Source organism: Centropristis striata, chromosome 11 (genome assembly GCF_030273125.1).
Source record: "Centropristis striata isolate RG_2023a ecotype Rhode Island chromosome 11, C.striata_1.0, whole genome shotgun sequence".
NCBI classification, from domain to species: domain Eukaryota; kingdom Metazoa; phylum Chordata; class Actinopteri; order Perciformes; family Serranidae; genus Centropristis; species Centropristis striata.
In genome coordinates this window covers 25,277,928-25,297,830 of record NC_081527.1, presented here as the reverse complement: position 1 = coordinate 25,297,830, position 19,903 = coordinate 25,277,928, and the positions used below count along the sequence as shown (strand labels likewise).

At 39.3% G+C, this 19,903-nt stretch overlaps 1 protein-coding gene across 2 annotated transcripts in view; it reads left to right on the top strand.

The window, feature by feature from the left end:
* Window positions 1–19,903, top strand: part of LOC131980842 (disks large-associated protein 1-like) — a 161,578-nt gene that overhangs the window by 101,586 nt on the left and 40,089 nt on the right. For both annotated transcript variants that reach the window (XM_059345151.1, XM_059345150.1), the window contains exon 6: window positions 5,269–5,551. In XM_059345151.1, coding sequence (XP_059201134.1) covers window positions 5,269–5,551 — 283 coding nt within the window. The remainder of the gene's footprint in view (window positions 1–5,268; window positions 5,552–19,903) is intronic.

The window sequence follows — 19,903 nt, the reverse complement described above, 5'->3', positions numbered from 1 at the left end:
ACCAAAAAGGTTTATGTATGAAAAAAGTTGACAAAGACGAAAACTAAGGACATTTTCATTATAATTTTAGTTAGTTTTAGTTAGTTTTGTAACCACACAATTCAGTTTCAGTTAGTTATCGTTTTTAAAAAAGTCCTTGGTGGCACGTAATTTGTGAAAATTACATAAAACAGCAGAGCATTCTCAAAATAGCATTGACATTGTTACACCAGGGTATACATGTGCTGTGAAAAGAGATCCCTATTGACTTATATTGGCATTGTTTCCAAATTCTATAACTTTTCAAACATTACGTGCCACAAGCACAGAATTCTGTGTTAAGAGATTGTGGTCATTTCACGTAATTTTGTCCGATCGGGCTGAATATACATTATCTTTCACTGTTTTTAAAGGATGGGTTTACTGTTTCCAACACAAGTGTGTTGCACATATCCACCTCTGAGGAGGTACTTAATACTAACCCAAAAGTAGCCAGAGATGCGTATCAGTGTCCATCTTGTAAAGTAAAGCTGCAGCCAGTCATTTATAATTAAATCTTTCATGTAATCCTGGAAGACTTTGTTATTCTCTGACTTAAGCTTTGTTATTTGATGCAACTGAGGTTTTGTCCTAAGCATCCCAAGACAGAACACAGCCCTGTGTTCAGGAAAAATGTTCACATGGCCATGAACATATTTAATTGTCCAATAGAGCACTTTGCTAACCAGTGAACCCCTCATTGTTTGAAAACAACCTGGTCTCAGAAATCCGTGGAATAGCCACGGAATCAATCAAATTTCCTTGAAACTGACACAGATTTCGCTACAATGCAAGTAAGTTTCCGCCATGTTTTTTGTTCTGACCGCCAGGACCTTCAATGTCACGTGACTTGGAACAAACCAGTAGGAAAGAATATCCATGGAATAGCCACGGGATATGACTGTCATTAACTTGCATTGTAGCGAAATCCGTGTCAGTTTCACAGAAATTTGAGTGATTCCGTGGCTATTCCACGGATTTTGAGTTAAGCAAATCCGTGGCTATTTCACGGATTCCTGTGAGGCCATGTTTTTGAAAATGCTTTCAAATACTATCTAAGCCCAGGTGTGTTCCACAGTGCACCACCAGCAAACTCCACTACAGCCCATATAGTCTAAACGGGAAAGGAGTAAAAGGAGGATGAGAGTCATGTTAACAACTCCTCAGAACCATCCATCACATCACATTTGTGGTGATATTCTTTATTTTTCTTCTTGTCAACAAATCCCATGTGCAGACCCAAACCAACACTGAATGTATTGTGTATGTATCTTATTCTTCAGTGCTCCATTGTTGTCCAAAACTATTAACACCACACCAATGAGCCACACTGTTGCACTGCATCACCATGAACACACACACTTCATTGACTTTTACTCACACACACATTCCTGCTGCCCCAAATACACAGAAGGGAAAGAAATGTGAACTAATTTATATAGTCTCCTACTAATGCCCCATTTCCTAATGTTTAAACTAAAACAACCAGTTTCAGGAAATTAAAAATGAAACCATTATATTTGTGACTGCAAAGCCATAAATATTATTATCTTCAGTAGGAACCAGTGCTCTTTCAGTAGGAACGTATGGTCTTTGTCGAGCAAATTGTTGGTTTGGGATGTTTTTATGGGATTTATTGACAATATGAAAAGTACAGAATTTCAGCAGAAGAGGTGGCGATGCATCACTTTTTTTTCAGTCATGTTTTGAGGTATTTAAAAAGAAAACTTGATGTTGGCACCATATTTGGTAACTTTGAAATTAACATTAATTTACAGCTGCAGCAGCCTGCATGTGTAATGAATAACTCTGCATTGACTTCTGGCAGACTAAACTGTTTAAACCTTCCTTTAAAGCTAGAGGAAGTGAAATAAAGCTGTGCCCAATAAGCCTTCATTTGTCCCACCTTAACCTTACCTTACCTCTACTTGTATTACTCATCCTGCCTCTATTAACACTTTTAATATCCTTCTCTGCATGAACCCAACAAAAAACCCCAATTAAACAACTTGCAACAATATGCTTTTGTCTTGCATTTAAGATCCATTCAATTTGTTTTCAGTTTGATTCAAGTCATTTAAAAAATCAAGCTGAATGATTTAAAATCTAATAATTTAAAAAATAAGAGAATATGGGGATGAAAATCAAAATAGAAACCCAGTCATGGGATAATGCAATAGACTTGCTGTTTGCACACATATTAAATAAAAAAGAGAGGCAGAATGATTGTATCTACTTCACATGAAATTGAAAAATAAATGTTGTTAGAACATTGTCTTGCCCTATTGTGCAATGTATTGAAATGTTGATATTTGATGAGTCAGTTGCCTGGAGCAACTTGTAGAATGTTACACAAATGCCCCAGCATTGGTACACTGCAAAAAAGGTGTGTCTACAACAAGATAAAAACAGTAAATCTGAGGGAAATGATCTTGCTGCATGGACAGATAATTTCTCTTGACAAGATTTCTTAAATTAAGATGATTAAATCTGGAAATAAGCATGTTGAAGGCTTAAAAAAAGAAATTAACTCTTAAAAACAAGATAAATTAAAGCTGCAAGCAGCGATGAACTGGCCCGAGCAGAGTGCACTGACAATTATTTGTTTCTTACCAAGATAAAAAAACCCTTTAGATTTAGAGGTGTTACATAATGTATCTTGTTTTAAGAGTTAATTTCTTATTTTACGCGTTCAACATGCTTATTTCTAGATTTAATAATCTTAATTTAAGAAATCTTGTCAAGTGAAATTATCTGTCCATGCAGCAAGATCATTTCCCTCAGATTTAGTGTTTTATCTTGTTTTTAGACAACTTTTTTTTACCGTGTAACTTCATTTACCTTGTGGTAAGTCCCTCTTGCCATCAGATTAGACTTGCTTTCATAAAAAAGAAAAGGGCCTTTAGTGTATAGTGATGTTGTTTGATTGTTGATTAATGTCGGCATGTCAAATTATTATGGATAGTTGATAGTGGTAAGTGGATTTACAGGGTTGTATATGTAGGGGCACAGTTAGAGGACAGGGAAGGAACAGGAAGAGGGGGACTGTACAATTCTAACCACACCAGGAAATGAGCAACATGCTACAACTGGCAGAAATGAGAAATAAATTCAAATAACGACTGGAAAATCAGTTGTACTGTGTCTGCATGCGTACGATCGCTCCTACCTGTTTATTATTCAGCATTAACCCACGCTATGAGTGTGAGCTGGAAAGTTTTCAAAAAACAGAAAAGTTGTACAGGATGAATGGAAGTGCAGCCCTCACTAATGGGTTAATATCACTTGGGGACTTGGTTCCTGGTGTGCCTTTTCAGCAAAGTGAGGTGCTAAAAAGAGATAAGTAAACAAGGTTGTTCTTGATTATGAGAAGCGACTCAGTTTTCCTTCAGAGGCAGCATCCATGGCAACCAGCAACAGGAGCTCCATGTGGCAGCACACCCCCTGTTACTGGCTCCACCAGCAGTCTTTGTCCCTAGTGGCAGACCTGAATGGAGACAGAGCAAGAGAAAAGTGTCAGCACCGTTAAGGAATCAAGCAGCTGCTAGCAAGCACGCCCTCATTAACCCTTTATCGGGCGAAGAACTATATTTGGTAACTTCAGTGGATATCAAACTGGGTCCCCATGTCTCTCTCTGAGGTCGTAGAACCACATGGATTTCTTCCAGCTAATCAGCAAAGATCAGGGTACCAATCAGTATGATAATAATATAATAATATTCACTTTATTGACCTTGACCTCCAATGTAAAAACGGCATATTAGGGCATATTAAGTATGAATAAAAATAAAAATACAAACCCAGGGGAGGGGTGTAATGTTTTGAGAAAAAGTAGAACATTTACTAGATTAAAGTGACAAATCTACAAGAAAAAAAGTTGCAGATTTAAGAGATTTAAAATGGCAAAACTGCACAAAAAAAGTTGCAGATTTACGAGAAAAAAGTGGGGGCGAAAAAGCAACTTTTTTCTCGCAGGTTCACCACTTTAAATCTCATAAATCTGCAATTTTTTTTCTCTTAGATTTGCCACTTTAGCCTCGTAAACTTTTTTCTCAAAATATTACCCCCCTCCCCCGGGTCCGTATGTTTTTGGTTTTTTTACACATTCTGGCAGTATGTAATATCCTCCAATATTCTCTCGGGTTGAAATTTGGAATTTGCAAGTATTTCAATGAGTGCCCTATTAAGGGTTAATGCCCCTTCAATGCATGTCCAAATTATTGACAACAAAGTGTTGCTCTCTTAAAAAGATTAACCCTCTAGAGTCCATGAAAGCACCTGCACATTACTTCTTCATGACGTGAAGACATAAAAATGAAGCAACGTGGAGTCTTGCCATCAGCTTCTCTCTAAAGTTCTGGCTTGAAACTCCATACCAGATTTTTTTTAAATTCTATTTGGCCAAGTAAAACTGAAGATAATGTAAAATATATTTAGTATAAAAATATCAAATTAGAGATTATCATCATTTTACCTGTTGTATGTAATATTTGCAACCTGTATTCATATTTGCAACATTTAAAATTCTGTGTATTGAAATATAATTTTCAGGATCAGATTTTTTGTTTTCCTTTGTTTCTTTTGGGTTCAAAACTTGGTAACACTTTACAATAACCCTAATTTATAAATGGTAAACAGATATTTTATCTTTTATAAACCATAGACCATTTAGAATGGTAAATACATAATTTATTAATGTTTTACTAACTACATAATTTATAAATGACAAATAGATGGTATATTAATGTAAGTTTATAGTTACTTTACCATTAAAAAACAATTACATTATAAGAAAATAGTTTATCAATAATTTTAGTTACACTCATTTTAACATTGTTAACACCATATTAAGTATGTTAATGATTTTGAAATATTCATATACCTTTAATAAACTGGTTTAAAACACTTAAAGATTAAATATGTATAGCACTTTATAAATGGTTAATAATTGGTCTATAAACCATCTATAAATATCACTTAGTTGGTTATTGTATATATATACTATATTAAGTAAGTCAAACTAAAAAATTAATTATCAGGACATAAAGATGAGGTTGCGCTGAAAAAACCTGATAAATAGTTTTAAACAGATTTTTTAAAGGACCTAATAGCCTGAGATTTCAGAGGGTTAAATCGTTTTGGATGACAATAGTGTGGAAGTTTGCACAACGTCCATCCTTCATTGTTCCTCCTCCCTTTTCTCTCTCTCTGCCTGCTCCTGCTCTGATGCTTTCTCCTCTCCTCCTCCAGCTGAGTGAGGTGGAGGTGAACGGGCAGATCGAGCAGGTGTGTGAGCAGGTCTACAGTGAGATGCAGGCCCAGGCCATGGAGGCTGCCATGGACAGCATGGACACCATGGACACCCTGCCTATGCCAGGATGCTTCCGGATGCGGAGCCACAGCTATGTGCGGGCGATCGACCAGGGCTGTTCAGGCGATGAGGAGGGAGAAGGAGGGAGACCGCTGCTCCTGCTGCCGTCCTCCCCACCACGCACATCTGCCACCACCGTCAGGACCATCCAGAGCAGCACAGGTAGGCCACAAGAAGGCAGGAATAGATGTTCTTTTCTTTCTTTTTTTCCCCCCAACTCTTTTTATTGATTTTCCTCATTTTGAACATAAAACATATCAGTCACTACAGACACCATACACATTTACAAGTACAAGTGGTAACACTTTACAATAACCATCATTTATAAATGGTAAACAGATAGTTTATTAATGTTTAATCATCATTTATAAACCGTTTATAGGCCATTTAGAATGGTAAATACAGAACCTGGTCTCTCAGGAATCCGTGAAATAGCCACAGATTCGCTTAACTCAAAATCCATAGAATAGCCACGGAATCACTCAAATTTCCGTGAAACTGACACGGATTTCGCTACAATGCAAGTTAATGACAGTCATATCCCGTGGCTATTCCATGGATATTTTTTCCTATTGGTTTGTGTCCAAGTCAGAACAAAAAACATGGCGGACAGTTCTCTCATTTTTAGTGAAAAAAACAATATTTTGACTTATTTTCTGCATAAAAATGGATTTTCGTTACATTGCTAGCGAGAAATATGTTTTATTTTGTAAATATCCACTCAGTGAATGTACATAATCACTTTGTGGCGAAGATCTCGCCAGAAAGAGACGATCTGCTGTGTTTTATTTTGAAATCTCCCTGATCCTCTGTGTATTTAATGGATCAAACCTTCGCCCATTACATGCCTTGTGTCTGAGGTTGATTTGCTGATCAACATATTATTCTGTTGCAGCGGGAGCCACTAATGTTGACAAAGTGACGACTTACGATCAGATTTGTCTGCTGTTTTATTTTGTAATCTACCGGATGTGTTGTGGGAAGTCCGTGTCAGTTTCACGGAAATTTGAGTTATTCTGTGGCTATTCCACGGATTTTGACTGAAGCAAATCCGTGGCTATTTCACGAATTCCTGTGAGACCAGGTTGTTTTATTGATTTTCCTCATTTTGAACATAAAACATATCAGTCACTACAGACACCATAAACTTTTACAAGTACACGTTTACACAAAAATGTAATTTAAGTTGTATTAACTTATGTATCGCAAAATGAAAAGTAGAGAATTGTTAGAGATAAGCAGGAATTTTTAGTGTCTGTATGTGCCTCTTTTACATTGCACTTGAATCTGCAATAATATCATTTTACACTATTGAATTTAAGTCAGCAGTAAATAACACTACTAACCCGTGTTGAGTTTCCTTCTCACATGTATGATAACTGCTGGGCTGTTACATCGTTGGCTAATCATGACTGTATGAATAACAAAGAGTAACAAGTACACTTTAGTCTGGAAGGAATATTCATATCTGTGATAATATGATGAGGCAAATGAATCAGCTTCCCAGTTATGATAAGATAGCTGATAATTGTGCCCTTCATATTCAAGCCACTACTTTCTGTAGAGTCTTATTGGACTGGACAACATTCCAACATGGCCGTTCTAAGATTAAAACAGATCATTTAAATACTACGAACTCTAGGTGCCATTAAAATGCCCATCAGTATTTACATTTAATTTGTCTCATCTTTCTGGAAAAAAAGGAAAATGATAGCACTCTTATATAAATTATATATATTATATTATTACATATATTTAAATGTAATAGACCATCAGTTTGAAACTCTGATGGATATTTTAATAGATAGCTGCAACCAAAATTACCATATCAATAGCTGGTAAAGTGTTGAAGGGTTTTGAGTTCTGAATAGTAGCGTGGGAACATAGACTTCAATTTTGAATGTTTTTACAAAGTATTTGATTTTTGCATCTGATCAACAAGTGTGAAAGAAGAATAATGAAAAACGTGAAAATGTATGATCCCCAAACCCTTCTCTTTAATATAGTTGAGATAAGGAAACAAACCCAAACTGTGAATAAAAAACAAAACTGATGTGTAAATGCAAAATAAAGATGTCTGTACACATGTGAGAGCAACCGTAGGTGAGTCTTTTTTTTTTTTGGCCTTTTCCATAAAAATATTAGATTATTGTGGAAGTTTTGCCTGTTTATGCCAAATAATTACGCCTCAGGTTTAAGAAGCTGCAAACATACTACCATAAAAGACTTAATTACTGCTATTGACGTCTTTCAAAAAACTATGTAGGTCAGGAATGGGCAACTTAAATGCAGGAGGGGGCCACAATTTTTCATGGACACCACAGTGCCACATATAGGACCGTGTACTTAACCAGATATGATGAAACTGCTATTTTAAATATGTTTACAGTGCAGTAACTTAACATATTTCATGTTCAAATGCATGTATAAGAGTATAAATAGGAATACAAAAGGTTTGAAGCAAATAAAAAATAACCACTTACTGTGATTTCTTTTTTTTTTTGTGCAAGAACAGCAGACAAACATTAATTGCAAGTCATTTTGTGCATTTTTACACCACACTTTTAAGATTTCATGCTCAAATGCATGTAGTTGTACTGAGGGCCACTTCAAATGAGGTTGCGGGCCGTATGCGGCCCCCGGGCCTCCAGTTGCCTATCCCTGATGTAGGTCTTACCCTGCAATCAGAGGTGAGGTTCTGAAAAAAGGGGAGGAAGACGAAAAGTTGTTTCGCCTCACAGCAAGAGGGTCGCCGGTTCGACTCCGGCCTAAAAACATGCACCTAGGTTTGACTCTAAATTGTCCGTAGGTGTGAATGAGAGTGTGATTGTCTGTCTCTATGTGTCAGCCCTGTGATAGTCTGGAGACCTGTCCAGGGTGTACCCGCCTCTCACCCAATGTCAGCTGGGATCAGCTCCAGCCCCCCAAGACCAGAGTCCCGATAATATATATATAGGATATGGATGAATTAATGTTTACCAATGATCAGTTCAACTTTCATTTTGTTATTGTTTTTTTTGTTTTTTTAATCTGGACTGCGGTTCAGTGTATTACATGAGTAGATAACTACTCTTAGTGCAGAGTAACTTTTTAAACGTTACTTCACTTTACTTGTCTAGCACGGCTGTGTGCTCAGAGGCAATTTGACAGAATTCACAGTCGAATACAACATGATGTAGTTACACAGAGAACAGGAGAAAGGATTATAAAATGCCTTGGGTTGCAGTTACGTGCATAGCTGCACTCTGCACTCGTACACTGTAACAGTCAACCAGAAATCTCACAGAGATAATCTTGTAAAAGCCTAAAAAAAGACTGTCTTCATGCGTGGTATTCAGATGAGAACATGCCAGAGTGGATGCCACGGGGGACTTGGAGTCGGCTGTTTGGTATTAGAGTTGTCTTTATTTTCAAAGTGCTCAACTGGAGATGACCTACATTTGCTGCTCCTCTGGTAATTCTTAGAGTTAACCAAGAGGATAAATGGACACACACAAACACACTCTCACATGCACACGTGCAGATATGCACAAATGTGTATGTATATATTATTCACTCATGCACACCAACACAATTTTCTGCAGTCTAACAGTACAGTAGATGGTTAGCTCCACATCCACATGACTGGAGATTGTGCTGAGAAATGTTGGTCCAATGTCCACTGAACTGAATTATCCACTCCATGCCCTATTGTGCAACTGAATTATTATCACCACAGGACTTTAAAGGCTTTCCTTGGCATTTTCATTTGTTGACTCATTTACAGTGTGGAATTTTTGATCAAACAAAAGATGCTGTCTTCCTAAAAGGTAGCCCACCAGATTACAGAACATCCAATGAGGCATTTGTTCAACCCTCTTTTGCTCTTCACAGGGATCTGCAGTCGCCAAGCCTTTCAACCAAACATGATTGATCAATACTAAGGGCTCCCGTTACTAAATATGGTACCATCCCATTGCCTACAGATGGTGCTTTGATATGCAGAATATGTCTTTAGAGATTACATTGTTTCATTGCCACTCATGGGATGCAGGATGTGAACACCAGTCTCTACTGTCCAAGTCCTGTGCTTTGTAAACCTTCCATTCACCATGACTATTTCCCTTTGGTTACCTTCATACTAACTTTCAGATGTAAAAAAAACCCTTAAAGGAATAGTTCGTAAATATTGATTCACTGCTTATTCACTTTTTTGCTGTTCCAAGTCAAGTCAAGTCAAGTCACGACAAGTCAAGTCAAGTCGGTAACACTTTACAATAACCATCATTTATTGATGGTAAATAGACCATTTATAAATGGTAAACAGATAGTTTATTAAGGTTTAATCATCATTTATAAACCGTATATAGGCCATTTAGAATGGTAAATACATAATTTATTAATGTTGAACTATAAGTTATAAATGCCAAATAGATGGCATATTAATGTAAGTTTATAGTTACTTTACCATAAACAAACAATTATACAATTATACACATTATATATAACATTATAATTATTAGTTTATTAATAGTTTTGCACTCATTCTAACATTTTTAACACCATATTAAGTATGTCAATTATTTCAAAATTATTCTTATACCTTTAAGAAATAGTTTGAAAACATTTAAGGATTAAATATTTATAGAATTTTGTAAATGGTTAATAATTGGTTTATAAACCATCTATAAACATTACTTAGTTGGTTATTGTAAAGTGTTACCGTCAAGTCAAGTCAAATTGTATTTATAAAGCACATTTAAAACAACCGGGGTTGACCAAAGTGCTGTACAGATATCACAGTTGCAGGAAATTCGGTAAAAACTAAAATACTAAAATACATAAACACAGTGCAACAATAGAATAAAATAAATAAAAATATAACAAAATACATTAAGATTTTAAAAATGTAATAACATTTTGTTTTTGCAAGATGTCCACTTAAACTTGATTAAAAGCCAGGGAGAAAAAGTGTGTTTTTAAGGAGGATTTAAAAACCTTAAAAGATCCTGCAGATGGGATGTGCCAGGGCAGGTTATTCCAGAGCCACAAAGGCACGGTCCCCTTTGGTTTTAAATCTGGTTTTAGGGGCGGCCAGTAGCAGCTGACTGGAGGATCTCAGTGTTCTGGCAGGGGTGTGGATTTGAGCTCGGTCAAATACTGAGGGGCTAGGCCATGTCAGGGCCATGCTAGGCCATACAAAGCAGCTGGCTAGGTTATAGTGGGACAGGCTAGCAGGGCTCTCTCAAAGAGGAATAAAAACCACCTACCAGTAGTCTAAACTCACTTATTAACACGTCATATAGCTTGTTAGTTTAATGCGTAGAAAAAACAAATTGTAAAAATAACAATTTGCCATATTTTTAGTCTCTGCTGGCCTTGTAACTATACTGCCAGCCAGAAAGTAGTTTGGCCCACAAGCCCATATAAAGCCCACAATGGGTTGTTTTGACAGTTTGGTTTTCCTCCATAGTAAAGGAGAAAATGAAATTAAAATTAACACAGAAGAAATCTCTGCAACAGCTGAAGCATAATGATGATTGTGGTTAACCCTTTATAGGGCACTCCTGGAAATTGAAAAGTGTTATTGGAGGACTTTTTGCAAAAATGTTTCATTTTTATATTGCAAATCGAGGTCAATTGAGTCATTATTATTATTATATTTATTATAGTAACCCTAAATAGACAATAACACATAATTTGCATCCATCACCTCTTTATCTTTTACCTTTAAACTATTAATTATCTTTTTAGACTACTTATTACTTATGCGTAGTGTCTGAATGTCTTTTTTAAAGCACCTTATATATGAGAAGCAGACGTAAATTTAGTTGTATACTTTTTTAATACAATGATAATAAAGGAAAGCTTGAATCTTGTATGATTTACTGATTGGTCAGATGCCACAGTGTCACTATGTGTGATGTAGAAACCCATGTGGTTCTATGAGCTCACAGAGAGCCAGGAGACCTGTTATAGATGTCCGCTCAAGTTACCAAATATGGTTCTTTGCCTGAAAAAGGGTTAACTCCTTGACTTGTTCAGACATTTTTTTCTTTTAGAGGCTGTAGCGAACTTTTGCAGATGTCTTGTTGTGTAATAACGCTTCAAAGTTATGCCATTTTTGTAGTGATGAAAAAATGGACATGACAATTTTCAAAGCAGCCCTCTGACCTCTCACCTCAAGATATCTGAATGACAATGGGGTCTACTGGTACCCACAAGTCTTCTCTTTACATACATGCTTACATTATGTAATGAGCCCAATCCTTTTCATGTCAATCCGCATAGAAGCATGTCACTGCAGTGAGTGCATTTCTTGAAACATGAATTTGCAATATAAAATGAGTTGCTGAGATCTCACAGAGTATAATCACAGCCTCAGGAAACTTCACAACCACAAACCAGAGACCTAAAGAATTCAGGTGATATAGCTTTCTGAGGTACATTGAAAGTAAGTCGGTTTCTCAGCAGTTCAGAGAACAGAAGTGCTCATCATCCAATCACCAGAAACACAGAAATCTCCAAAAGCATTTGAAACCAAATCACAGCATGGCTTTTTCTATGGTATTCCTCAAGGTTGTAGTGTGTGGTATTCTGTAGGAATTTGTGACCATTTATGTCCATTCTTGATATAAAAAAAGTTTAACACCAAAAGTACAAATGGTATCAACCCAGAAATTGCTGCAACAACTTTTGACTTGACTTGACTTCATAGTCATACAAAGATGTTCTAAACCCTTGAACACCTTTATAGATTTGATTATTGACTAATTAAAACTTATTAAAAATGTATGACTATAACAACTTTCCACACAGCACCGAGCTTCTCAAAATAATCTTCAGCTTCCAAGCTTTCAGAAGGTGTATGTAGCTTCTATGTGGCATCTACTGTTGACCTGCTATCTATCTTCCTCTAAAAATATACTGCTCCCCACCCCAATTCTGTGTACAATTGTGTGACATGCTAAGGTATTAAAGACAGAATGAATGAAGAGCAGCAAACTGTATAGGGACATATAGTAGGTAAAAGAAGGATCAAAGACCACTATAAAAAAATCTGAAAAAACAAATCAGGAAAGAAAACAAAATACATGAGTTCACCACAGAGAAAAAAATGAAGAGAAAAGAGTGAAAATAAAAAAGAGTGAGAATAGCCGATTCTGTGGTTTCAATAGTAAATGCAAATTAAATGAGGTCAGTTTGAGTTGAGAAGCAGAGCAGGCTGTGTAAAACCATTTAATAATCTCCGCTTTATGTGCTTCCTCACACATCCAACTTTCCCACCAGCCCGCTCTGTGTTTTCTATTCAGCTGCTAAGGTCACACTTGATATCAGCCATATAACATTGTTGTGGTCATTAAAAAAAAAAAAAGAGATATTCAACTCCATGTTACACCCTCTCTTTAACAGCAGACTTACTCCATTGAGGAATGGCAGACAGAAGCATAGAGGTCAAAAGTATTTACTGTTTTAATAATTATATTCATACACTCAGTTTTGTTTTGATTTGTTTATATCCAATTCCAACCAATGCAGTCTAGTTTTATCCAACAGCTCTGCAGTATATCCTCCCTTTATCAAAGTGTTAATGTCAGAAATTTGTGCTGCTGTTGAACTGCATTTTACTGAATGATATTTCTAACAGTTGGTCCATCTAATTACATCAATTAGAGCCAACTAAAGGTTTAGCTAGGTGCACATAATACATAGGCACCTAAGTGTAAATTTCAATATTTATTTCTGTGGTTAGATTAACCCACCAACGGGCAACTGGACGAATTGTGAGGAATATCGAAACCCCAGTGTTGATTTACCACCCGAGCTGAATGTTATCAGATGGTTGAATGGGTGTTCATTGGTTATCAGCCCATAAGAATGGGTGAGAAGGGGCCTGCGCCTCCTGCTGGTGAGGCCAGTAGGTCGTTTTCATCTCAGGCAGCTGTATCAATGTGTGTTGTTTTGCACCTTCCTCTACCGGCTATAGTAATTATGAACGAAGCACGGCGGAAGTGAGTTGACATACTGTGAAAGTGAAGGGGGGAAGTACAGTAAACCGGGTTCGTGTCCCATGTCAAAGCAATAGTATACTGTGTTATTTTAAGTAACATCAGTTAACATCCTTGTGTTTCATGACCTACATAACACTTACAGCATTTACATGCATGTATTTGACTTTTTAAATTAAATTTATAATGCCTCACCACAATGTTTTATCCCCTACCTTGGAGAAGTGGTTTTGTAGCGCAATCCTTGTGAAACTGCAGCCCCTTAACCAAACAGAACAAGTTTGTTTTCTGCGTGTCGCCATTGAATGGGCTGATAACAACCTTCTCAACTTGCAAGCAGGTGGAGCAGACCCCTACTTGTCCATTCTTATGGGCTCATAACTGTTATGATATTTTTGGAGGGTGTGGCTTGGCTTCATTGCTGTCAAAGAGTCCCTGCACACTACTCCAGAGTATAAGAAACAATCAGTATTTATAGAGAATAACATAACGACATGTCCCACAACACAGAGTCCATTTGCTGCTGGAATGTCTGCGATACCCCCTAGAGGCCAAAGGGCATTACAAATCTCCTGAAGCAAGCATGTTTCGGGGGGCCGTGTCCACCATGGTGTGCACGGCTGATGCAGGCACGTTAACAGGGAACTCTTATGGGGGCTTCAATCGTTATGCGGACCTGTTGTGTTGGTGCACCTGAAGTTTTAAGAGCCTGTTGAGTACAATTAAACTCTCCGGTGTTTTCATTGTTTGTACCAAACTGGACTTAAACCTGACATGGTGTCACAAGTGAAGTGGAAGGAAGAAAGAAAGAAAGAAAGAAAGAAAGAAGAAAGCATAGAGAAAGAACGAAGATGGACGGCGAAGGAGCGGAGCCGCAGTTAGCTTCACAGTTAGCGCTGCCGGTCAAGTTCGACTTCTCACATTGTGAATGGATGGCCGAGATGACTGAAACGATTTGTACGCTACAGGATGGCGTCGCGCCTTGATAAACAGCTGCAAGAGTTTCAGGTGAATACATTCATGTATGCAATCGGGGATGAGGCCGAAGATATCCTAAAGGTATTGCCGCTCACTGACAAACAGAAGGGGTCATACGAAGTCGTCACAGAGGCGTTCACGAGACATTGTGTCAACAAGTCAAAGGTAATCTTCGAAAGAGCACGCTGAGAGCGTCGAGTCATTCATAACAGCAGTGCACACTCTGGCAGAACATTGTGAATTCGGGGCCCTGAGGGAACAGTTGATAAGGGACTGAATCGTGGTCGGCATCAGAGATGCTAAGCTTTCAGAGAGCCTACAGCTGGATCCTGACCTGACGTTAGTAAAAGCCCTCACAACAGTGAGGCAGAATGTCGAGGTGAAAAAACAGCAGCCAGTGTTACATGGTACAGAACAAACAACCGGACAAGTGGAAACAATACGCAAAAAGCAGAGGGCGGAAAGCAGATAAAGAATAAACGGACATAAAAAACCTTTGAATGCAGCAGGTGTGGACTTTTAAGGAAACATCTCTGGATGGAGTGTAGAAGGTGCCGAAAAAAGGGACACCTTCAAAGAATTGAAGGTCAACTGGTAGAGTCAATGACATCACAGATGGTGAAAGAGGAAAAGCTTGATTTTGCCTTCTTAGGAGAAATGTTCTCTGCAGAGGAGGATGAATGGATTGACATGTTGAACTCGAATGGGGAAAGCAACTGCAACTGCCACATAAGGTACTGTAAGGACCAGGAAATCACAGACAGATAAGAGGATGTTCAAGAAGTTGATTTGAAAGCTGAGTATTCATCAGTGTTTTCAGGCTTAGGAGAATTAAAGGAGTCCTACAAAATTGAGCTGGAGCTTGATGCTATCCCCTATGCCCTGTCATCCCCATGTCATGTGTCTCTACCACTGAGAGACAAGGTGCAAGCAGAACTGAAAAGGCTGGAGGACATGGGGATGATTTTGAAAGTGACCCGGCATACACCCTGGTGCGCTGGCAAGGTTGTGGCGCCGAAGGCTCACCCAGGAAAGATCTGGTTGTGTGGACCTCACACATCTGAACAAGTGGGTGCGGAGAGAGAGACACATTTTCCCAGCGGTCGACCACACACTAGCAATGCTGGCTGGGGCGAAGGTGTTCACAAAGCTAGACGCAGCCTAAGGTTTCTGGCAGAACCTGTTGTCAGAGGAGAGCCGGACCCTCACGACATTCATCACCCCATTCGGGCAATACGCATTCAATCGCCTGCCATTTGGGATTTCATCAGCCCCTGAACACTTCCAGTGCTGTATGTCGCAAATCCTTGAAGGGCGCGACGGAGTGGTGTGTCATGCTGATGACATAGTTGTGTATGGAGAAGACGTGACAGCAACACAATGAAAGACTACACCAGGTGCTGAGGAGGCTGAAGGAAGAATAGCTCACTCTGAATGAAAAATGTGAGTTCCTGAAAAACAGTATCAATTTTGTGGGCAACTGCATCACAGTAGATGGAGTTAAACTTGAACCAGGGAAAGTCAGGGCTATCATAGAGATGGCTGATCCAGACGGAGTTGAGGGTGTGAGGAGAGTGATGGGAATGGCTAATTATCTTAGGAAGTTTTTACAGATCTGCTCAGTGAGAAGAATAAGTGGTGCTTGGGAATACCACAAAAAGAGGCATTTCAGAGACTGAACATGGAACGAAGTTCACCACGAGTGTTAGCGCCATACTCAACTGCAGCAGAGACCTTTGTATCAGTAGATGCCTCTTCCTGTGGCCTGGGATCCGTCCTCAGCCAGCAGCACACAGATGGAACATGGAGACCCATCATGTTCATCTCAAGAGGCCTGTCAGAGGCCGAAAAACATTATGTACAAATCGAGAAGGAGGCTTTGGCAGCTACCTGGGCATGTGAACGGCTCACACCTTATCTCCTGGGACTGAAGTTCAAGCTAGAGACAGACTATAAGTTTTTGGTTCTACTTCTCAGCACAAAAGTGTTAGATGAAGTCCCTTCCAGAGTGCTGAAATTCAGACTGAGACTAAGTTCATGTTCGACATATTACATGTGCCAGGCAAGAAACTGGTAGCAACAGACACTTTGTCAAGAGCTCCTGTGCGATAGACACTCACAAAGGAGAAAAAAGACAATAAGGCTGAAGTCAAAGTGTTTGTAGATGCTTTTTTCCAAAGCTTCCCAGCCACAGAAGCAAGATTTAAGGAAATTCAAGAAAAACAGAGAGCTGACCCGGTTTGTGTAAAACTCAGGATGTACAGCAAGACAGGGTGGCCAGAGAAACATGCTCTACCTCCAGAGCTGGGTGCATACTGGCCCGAGAGAGAGAGTCACTCACGCTGGCAGGAGAGCTGCTTCTGAGGGGTCAAAGAATCGTTGTTCCATAGTGCATGTGACTAGAAATCTTGAACAACCTCCACAGTGGCCATCAAGGTATTGTCAAGTGCAGAGCAAGAGCCTGACAGTCTGTCTGGTGGTGGAGAGATGCAACGCATGCTAACAGCACAGGGCGGAACACAGAGAGTCGTTGATGACCACCCCAGTACAAGAGAGACCTTTTTCAGAAATCTTCCTGCGTTTTTACTATGGGAGCCAATGAGGCTGTTGGTGCGCGTTGGTGGCTCATCTGTGTGTCCTACGCCCAAACTATAACTCTGACAGCTTTACCAGAGGATTGTGAGGGAGAAGACACATTTTCCTGCGTTTCTATGTATAAATTATTTCTGTAGAGTGGAATTTGTAGCCTGGAGTGCAGTTTTCAAATTTATTTTTTGACAATTTTTTCTCTCCCTCTACACTCTGGCGATGATGTCACACACTGTGACACGAACATTCTGTGCAATACACACCCATTATAATCTCAGAATTTCTCCAAAAATGATCATGTTCATTGAACAGGGATTGATAAAAAACGATATGACCTATCGAAATGTGGATTAATACACCGATACACAAGACTTGTGTCTACTGTTTAAAGTTTAAATGGAGTCTCTAGGTGAAATTATGCCGGAGAAGTAGACGTTTAAAAATCTCCAGTTATTGTTCTTTTTTGAACATTTTTTTTCGGCCGTCCCATTCATTTCAATGCAAAAATTTTGGGCAGGTTTTCGTATTCTGTAGAGAAAAGTAATAGCACACCGATCCCGATCAAACCGCACATTTTGATATATAATTTGTCCTGCAACTCTTCAAGTTGTAGGACTAGTAGCAGGACGAAATTGCGTCCGGAAGGGGAAGAAGAAGAAATCCACAGTATAACAGTAGTGCTCGGGGCACTGGTCCCTACAGCTATTGCTGTATGGGACCAGTGCTCGGTGCGATTGCCCCGTGGCCCTAACTATTGTTGGGGCTTCGGGGTTACACAAACCTGTTGTGAAGGTGCACTGGAAGTATTAAGAAAAGAGCACATACAGTACACTTAAACTCTCTGGTGTTTTTATTGTTTATACCAAACTGGACTTAACAACTTTGAGCGCCAGAATGGACCAGCAGCTGCCGGACAGTCAAGGCGTCCGTGATAAACAACAGCTTCCTGCCAGCATTCACAACTGCTAACGAGTGCTGGCTTTGATGTTTTCCTGGACGTTGAAATTGCAGGGCAGCCTTGGCTCTAAACCTAACTTGTGGTAATAAGTTTTCACATTGCCGGCGGGCAGACACCACGGCCGCCGTGCTTGCCTCATCTGGGCAGGTATGGGCTGGAGGCAGAGCATGAACAAACTGCTACCGGTTGGCAAGGAAAATCCTGTCTTCCTCAGCAGCCAGTGTGCGAGCCAGTGGTAGTCTTTGGTGAAGGAGAGAGGGGAGCTTGCCAGCTAGGTGAGCATGGGCGCAGGAAGCTGTCGCAGGATGGTGAAAAGGACTGCCTTCTCGATCTCCGACAGCTTGAAAAATTTCCAAAGGAACGTTTTTAGTGTGTGGTACTTGCCCACAGCCGGTGGAGCTTCCACCAACCCCATCGCCTGGGCTGTCGTCGGAGCTTTCAGTGCTGCCACCAGATAGAAGTACTTTGTAACGTCCTGTCTCATGACTCTCAGCTCGAATTGGGCTTCGATGTGCTGAATCCACGGCTGAGGGCTGTGCTGCCAGAAGTCGGGTAACTTGATTGTCGCAGCATAGATGCTAGCACTAACAGCAGCCTCACTGTTAGCACAGCTGATTGCTGGAGTGGTGGCTCCAACACTGTTGTTTGTGTTGCTGGGTAGCATGATTGCTGTCCACGTTTGGGGTCACCAATGTGGGAGCATGTAACAGACAAGACTGAGGGACTTGAGGTGATTCTGTTTACTCTCACTTAGAACAATAACAGTAAGGTTACAGCTCTGGCATTTCACTCAGCACAGTTCACAACTCTCTAACACACACTAACTAGCCCACAAAGCTACAAGATACGTCTCCTGTTTGGTTCTTAAAGGGGCAGCAGCCTGTAGTGAATGTCTCTATATTGTGGGTCACCAACACTAATTTTCAGATTGTTGGTGAACCCCACCAATCGGGCAGCAAAATTTTTTATTTTTATTTTTAATGTCAGAATTTACACTCAAACTTTGTTGGATTTTCCTTAGTGAGCTTGTCCAGGCCAATCGCAAATTTAGGGTATTTCCATTGGTGCCCTGGAGATCATGTAAAAGACCTGAAAGGTGTTTCTGTTTTATCAAATTATTTAATAAGTGCTACTTGTCATCTGATGATCACACTACTTTGCATAGCTCTTTATTTATAGAACTTTTTTCACATATTCAGTAAAACTTATAACATCTGGAAAGAAACTTTGAGATGGAAAATGATTCCGCTATAAGACAACTCGAAAAAATCGGAACCTGTCCTTTCGACGTACAATTAAGCAACCAAGCAGATTTTCAACACATTTTATGTCAGTCAAAGAAGCTGACTTTCAACAGCAAGAAGCTAAAGACCCCCTTTTTCAAAACAAGCCCGCAGTGAACCTTTATCATTCTGCTGATGCATCAAAAATCAAGTGAAGAGCTGACCTGACCCTGTCCAAAAGCACCCTGAATATTCTGCTGAAACTCTTGAATTACGACAAGTCAGCTCTGTGTGGAGATGAGCAGGGGGAGAGGAGACGGGTTCACCACTGTGGAAGATTCGTTTAACAGAGACCAGGAGGAGAAGGCTTTTCTCCCTGCAAATTTAAATTCATAGGGTGAAAAACCTCCCTCTATGAGAATTATTCTCATAATACATGTTTAGTCCTTAGGCTGCCTTACAGCCAACACTCAAAGTTTGTGTCTTAATTTTTCAGAGACAGAGATTGGAGGAGTTGGGAGATAGATGTGTGCAATGACAAGTTTGAATTATCACTATAAACAAAGAAGTGATCCCAATGATGACAGTACACCAAGCCTGTTTTGTAGAGACAAAGCACACTTAAGCTCCACCCCCACCAGAGGGGAAAACAGTCCATCTATATCCATTGACTTTGTATTTAATAAAAGAGTCTCCTAGTCAATTCTGTCTGTTAGCAAACGATAGAAAAATGTCTAAAATGCTCTACTAACAGGGTAAAGAACAATAACTACGTTTT